The sequence below is a fragment of the Delphinapterus leucas genome, chromosome 20 (assembly GCF_059928025.1).
Source record: "Delphinapterus leucas isolate spDelLeu-1000000601 "Yukka" chromosome 20, BTC_Dleu_Yukka2, whole genome shotgun sequence".
Classification (NCBI taxonomy): domain Eukaryota; kingdom Metazoa; phylum Chordata; class Mammalia; order Artiodactyla; family Monodontidae; genus Delphinapterus; species Delphinapterus leucas.
Window position 1 is genome coordinate 43,540,243 of NC_143148.1, and position 6,282 is coordinate 43,546,524.

General features: G+C 42.7%; 1 protein-coding gene across 3 annotated transcripts in view; it reads left to right on the forward strand.

The window, feature by feature from the left end:
- SNTB2 (syntrophin beta 2) overlaps positions 1 to 6,282 on the forward strand; it is a 101,311-nt gene that overhangs the window by 86,308 nt on the left and 8,721 nt on the right. For 2 of the 3 annotated variants that reach the window (XM_089902414.1, XM_022583340.2), the window contains one exon: positions 5,931 to 6,115. In XM_089902414.1, the coding sequence (XP_089758540.1) occupies positions 5,931 to 6,115 (185 nt within the window). Of the gene's footprint in view, positions 1 to 882; positions 4,005 to 5,930; positions 6,116 to 6,282 lie in introns of those variants that run through there. The other variant, XM_089902413.1, reaches the window with a different exon arrangement.

Sequence of the window (6,282 nt, forward strand, 5' to 3'; positions counted from 1 at the left end):
AAGCTGGAAAAAATATTGGAATTTTAGTTTGAGGATTTCCTGGGAAGTCTAGGGCTGAAAATAATGGATTGTGCCGGGGCCCAAAGATTGGCCCTCTTTTCCCAATCCCAGTGTCTTATATTTACCCAATTAAATAAGGTCAGCCTAATCATCTAGAATTGTACCCCCCAAACAGGCGTTAATGCTCTCGATCAGTAGTTCTCAACCTCAACTGCGCTGTGAAATAGCCTGGAGAGTTTTTTAATAATATCAATACCTAAGGTCTACCTCCATAGATTTTATTTTATCTTATTTTTTTTAACATCTTTATTGGAGTATAATTGCTTTACAATGGTGTGTTAGTTTCTGCTTCCTCCATAGACTTTAATTCAGTAGGCTAGGGCATTAAAACGTCCAAAGGTTTTTTGGAACTTTAATGGGTTGAGAACCACTACTCTAGATTTTCAAATGAAAAACAGAATAGTTTATATTATTATTATTTGGGGGGGTACCAAATTACTTTATTTGAAAGAATGGTACTAAGGAAAGAACTTGTAGATGTTTTGGTACAACTTACAGAAAAGGTAAAGGTAACCCAAACATGCATGCACTGCCTTGATGCAGGGAAGTCATCCCCGTGGCTACAGGAAGCCAGTCTAAGGCTTAGCTCTCATTATCACTGTTTCCCAGGGTGTGCTTGTCAGAGAGATACTCTGCCATGCCAGATTCGGGGGCCCCCATCTTGCGCAAGTTGGTTACGTGGTCACCCAATTCTTTAATGGATTTCACCTCCTCATTCAGGTAATGAGTCTCAATGAAGTCACACAAATGGGGGTCATTTTTGTCAGTGGCCAGTTTGTGCAGTTCCGGTAGTGACGGATTCACACTTTTTTCCAAGTGTAGCGCACGTTCCATTGCATTCAGCCCATTCTCCCAGTCATGGTCTGGTTTCTTGATATCCTGAAGGAAGATTCCACCACCCCGTTGGTTCTGCAGCTTCATCAGTTTCTCAGCATGTTCCCTCTCCTCACGAGACTGGTGAAGAAAGTATTTGGCAAAGTTCTTCAAAGCCACATCATCGCGGTCAAAATAGTATGACACGGACAGGTAGACGTAGGAGGCGTAGAGCTCCAGGTCGATCTGGCGGCTGATGGCAGCCTTCGAGCCCTGGTGGTAGTTCTGGCGCACCTACGAGGGGGACGCGGTCGTCATGGCGGGCGGCGGAGGAGAGGCGGCGGCGGGGACCTTGGGGCGGCCGGAGGGCGCAGTGAGGTGGTGGCGAGGGCTGGCGCTGAGCGGCCGGCCGGAGCGGGGGTCGAGCGCCGGGTTCCGTCCAAGCACTGTTGAAGCAGGAAACCGCGGCGACTCTCCGCGAAGACTGCGTCCAGAATCGTTTATACGATTAAGCAGTCAAAACTATGTATTAAAAATAAATGAGTGTGTACGACTCTGAATACACTAAAAACCATTGAGTTTTATACTTGAAATGGGTAAATTGTAGGGTATGTGAATTATGTGTCAATAAAGCTTTTTTTAAAAATACCATGTGACATTCTACATTTTGAGGGAGAAAAGGGAAAAAATTCAGTGAACTCAGTTTAATGAACATTTTAAATAGAATAGCTACTCACTACCCTCAAGTTGTCACAGGCTTGTCAGGAAGCACACAGAAATAACTGTCAGGCGTGACAGTGACCGTTGTCATCTGTCCTGGGTTTCGGTGAGGTCCGTGGGGTCACCATGCAGCAGCCCCTTCATTTCTGACAGTCCTCGGGTACGCTGTGAGCTCACCCGTGGTCCTCCTGGGTCTTCTTCCAAGCGAAGTGGAACATAGCCCTCCTCGGGGCTTAACTCCTGCAGTCTCCCTTTGTCTCCTCCTCTTCTTCTTCTGAACCTCCATCCTCTGCCTCCATCTGTTTCTAGGGTTCCCCTCAATGCCTCACTCAGTCTTCCTCCCCCATGCTCTCCCAAGAGTCTGTTTATTTTAACTTCAAAAAAATTTATACAATTTTAAAAGTTACTTTCCGTTTACAATTATTACAAAATATTGGCTATATTCCCCATGTTGGACAGTATATCCTTGGGCCCATCTTACACCCAGTAGTTTGTGCCTGCCACCCCCCGACCCCTATGTGGCCCCCCTTCACCTCGGTAACCACTAGTTTGTTCTCTGTATTTGTGAGTCTGCTTCTTTTTTTGTTATATTCACTAGTTTGTTGTATGTTTTAGATTCCACATATAAGTGATACCATACAGTTCAATAAAGCTATTATTTAAAAAATTAATGGGTACAATAATTGAAACCTTAAAGGTGAAGTCAGAGAATTTTCAAGTGCAGCTTATTCATCATATAAGGTCTCATCAGTGAACTTTGTTTAGAATGCCTGAGCTTGGATGAGTACATGTGGGAAACTCGAGATTCCTGGTTTTATGTGGTTTTATAGGCCTTGCTCCTCTGCTGTCTCCCACCCCACCCCTGATCATCACTTTGTTCCTGACACCTACCCCAGATTGTGGGTGGGTATTGAAGGTCTTGGGGTGAGAGGAATTAGAGAAGAGATGAGGTTGGCTGTTTTGCATATTACTTGGTAATAAATTTTTCCGAAAAACCCTGAAAGTTTATTATTTTCATTTTTAGATGAGTTAAAATTCATGATAACTAATTATTGTGTACAGTACACACCCAACAAAGTACTTTTTATTAAACCTAACTGAAATAGTACCTCTATTAAGCCTTTTCCAATTCCCCAGAGTTTATCTACTTCCCCCTCCTCTATCCTCCCACAGTATTTTGTCCATTTCTCTATTATAGCACTTACTTCATTCTGCTGTATCCATATTTCCTTTTCTTTCTCACTTGTCTAAACAGGAACCATCTTTTGTTCAGCTCTGTATCTCCCTGCACCTAACACAGTGTCTGACACATGATAAGTCCTCAAAACCATTTTTTTTCCAGTATAGATTGGTTGTGATTACCTGTCTGTCTTCTCTGCTGCCTTATGAGAGCAGAGAATTTTTTTAATATGAATAATGAATTAATGAACAAACAAACCAAAAAAACTAAAACATAATTCACAATTCCACTGGACAGTTAGTCTTCTTGTATGTTTTCAGATTATTCTGAGTCCAGGCTCATGAGGTTGCTTCTCTTATCTTCAGCTCTGCCCACCATCAATCCACGATGTACCCGACACAAAGAGCACAAAGCACCCACTTCTGAGTGCTGACTGTTTATCTCCCTCCCTTGATTACCTCAAAAACTGTAGTTTCTTCCTCTCTTTTAAACTTCAATATTTGATGTCCTATGATTGTCCTTGAATGCTGCTGTTGTGTGTCTTTTAATATTTCTAATAACTACCCTGTCAATAAAATAAGTATATTAAATTTCTTACCATTGGGAATTCCCTGGTGGTCCAGTGGTTAGGACTCTGTGCTCCCACTGCAGGGGGTGCAGGTTCGATCCCTGGTCTGGGAACTAATATCGTGCATGACATGAGGCGCAGCCAAAAAAAAAAATTTCTTACCACTTCTTATCTCTAAATTGAGGTGGATAATGGATTTATAGTCCTCCAAAAGGATTTTAGTTGAATCAAGACATCAGGATGGGGACTTCCCTGGTGGCACAGTGGTTAAGAATCCGCCTGCCAATGCAGGGGACACAGGTTCGATCCCTGGACTGGGAAGATCCCACATGCCACGGAACAACTAAGCCCGTGTGCCACAACTACTGAGCCTGCGCTCTAGAGCCCACGAGCCATAACTACTGAGCCCGTGTGCCACAACTACTGAAGCCTGCATGCCTAGAGCCCGTGCTCTACAACAAGAGAAGCCACCACAATGAGAAGCCCTCACACTGCAACAAAGAGTAGCCCCCGCTCGCTGCAACTAGTGAAAGCCTGCGCACAGCAACAAAGACCCAACACAGCCAAAAATAATAAATAAATAAATTAATTAATTTTTTTAAAAAAGACATCAGGATGGTTATAATAAGCAGCCTGGACCAGCGCTCGCTCTCTCTCTCTCTCTCTCTCTCTCTCTCTCTCTCTCTCTCTCTCTCTCTCCCCCTCTCTCCCTCTCTCCCCCTCCCTCCCCCCACCGCCCCCATTAAAATCAGAGTCAGAGGCTTATTTTCTCTTTGGTTCATTACTCCTGAGACCCTCTGAGGGTGAGGCAATCACATTGCCTCAACTGTTTTATTACTATTCAGGGAGAAGCCATTTAACTAAGACTATTAGGCACAACATTTTTATGGCCAGTTCATATTCTCATTCAAAATTATCTGGTATTATAAGTTTTCGACAAACTGAGTTCTAAACCTAAACATACTCAGTATGACCTTTACTTCTCCTTTTCAAGGTTGAGGTAATCTTAAACAGTATTCTGTTTTTTTAAAGTAACACACACAGACACTGACATTTGCTGTCCTTTCCTTTCCTTTCCTTCCCTCCTGAGGGGAAACAATCCTAAGCAGAACATTTAAGAAATCTCTTATACAAAAAGTTTGTTGAGGATTAATGGCTTGCCTTTGCTGGCTGCCTTTGATGGCCAGATCTCGCTCCACTAGGGACACACCTGCAGGCAGAAATCCTCCCCTGCCTGCATTGAACCTTCTCCAGCCAGTGCTGTAAGGACTTGGGTGGATCTCATTCTTTGAGCATTTCTTTTCTAGACTAGAACTGACCCGTCTCTTCTCATCAGACCTCAATACCCTACTAAGTTATAGCTTCAGGGATATTAATAGAATAAAATTCTCTTGAAAACTGTACCCTGGTTTCCTTGATTGGGATCTTTTTGTTCTCCTTCCAAACTCCTCAGCCAGTCATTTAGAGATTATTGCATTAGATTACTTCCACAGGTAGTTAATTTTATCCATGTCCCCCCCGACCAGGTTCCTTTTCTGAAGGTAATTAATATTCAAAGTTCACTGTTCAAAACTCTCCTATTCGAGTAGTGCTGAAAAGGGACACTGCCAATATTTATTATTCCTTTTCCTTATTTCTTGAACATGCCAGCTGCCTTGACTAATTGAGTGTTTTTCATGTCCAGCACAAGGATACATTGGTCTGAGTATGAGGACTTGCTTGTTTGGGAGCCATTCTTCCTGTTCACAGTGACCAAGCCTCACTCGACTCTGGTCCTTTAGGTGATTGTAAACTCAGCTCTCAGAGGACTATGTTAATTCCCATGTCGCAGAGGGCCTTTCACTTGTAGCCTCTGTACTGACAACAAAACCGCTCAAGTGTTAGTGAAACAGGGACTTCACCAGTCTTGACAGAAGACATTTGCCAGTCTTGATGATCGGTTTTTTTGGTCCCATCAATTCAGATATATCTTCTGAATTTTATCTTTGATAGGACTGACAGTGTGACTTCTCAAATACCAACCAATCCATGTTACTGCCCTGAAAGGTGCTGTTTCTCCTTTGGTTGTTCCTCCTTCTTGCCCACTTGAAACCTTATTCTTACTTCTCACTACCTATCAAGTGTGACCGTTTTTTAGGGCCTTTCTCAAGTCCATCTCCAGGAAACCTTTCCTTGACTTTGGCCTTATTCAGTTTGGTGTTCAGTCATGTTCTATACCATCTACCTTAAGCAGTTAGGGATTTCATGTCTATGCCTGTCGTTTGTGAGGTGTTGAGAGCAGGGACCATACCTCTTACTTTTCCAGCACCATATACAGCCTACTGTCAGCACAAGTATTCACTTGGTACTCACTGAATTGAACTGAATCAGATCAGATGTCAAGGAAAGTTATGGAAATTCTTCCTCATCTCAAACAAGATGTTGACTTGAGTGACCAAAACAAGACTCACTTCAGGATGTTCCAAATAGGTTAGGTATCACACATTCTCAAGAAGATTCTTTTCCCTTTTTAGAAGTCAGGAGAAGCCTTTATCACTTTCTAACTGAAGTAGTAACTTTATTAATGATGTTTTTTCTTGTCTTCAATAGGCTGCACATTAAATGGCCAAGAGGTAAGACTCACTGTCCACTATGAAAGTGGGTTCACTATCTCCAGGGAAAATGGAGGTTCCAGCAGCATATTGTACCGCTACCCCTTCGAAAGGCTGAAAATGTCTGCTGATGATGGCATCAGAAATCTGTATCTGGATTTTGGTGGTCCTGAGGGAGAACTGGTAAGCGTGTTTCTGAAAAACATGTTTATTCTAATAGGTATTCTCTTTCCTCCTATTGCTTCTTACCTCTTCTATAGAAAATTATGGGCTTACAGACTGATATTCCATTTGGAGCCAGGAAATTCTTCTTCAGTTTTCAAAGATGCATGGGTTTGGTTTTGGGGTTT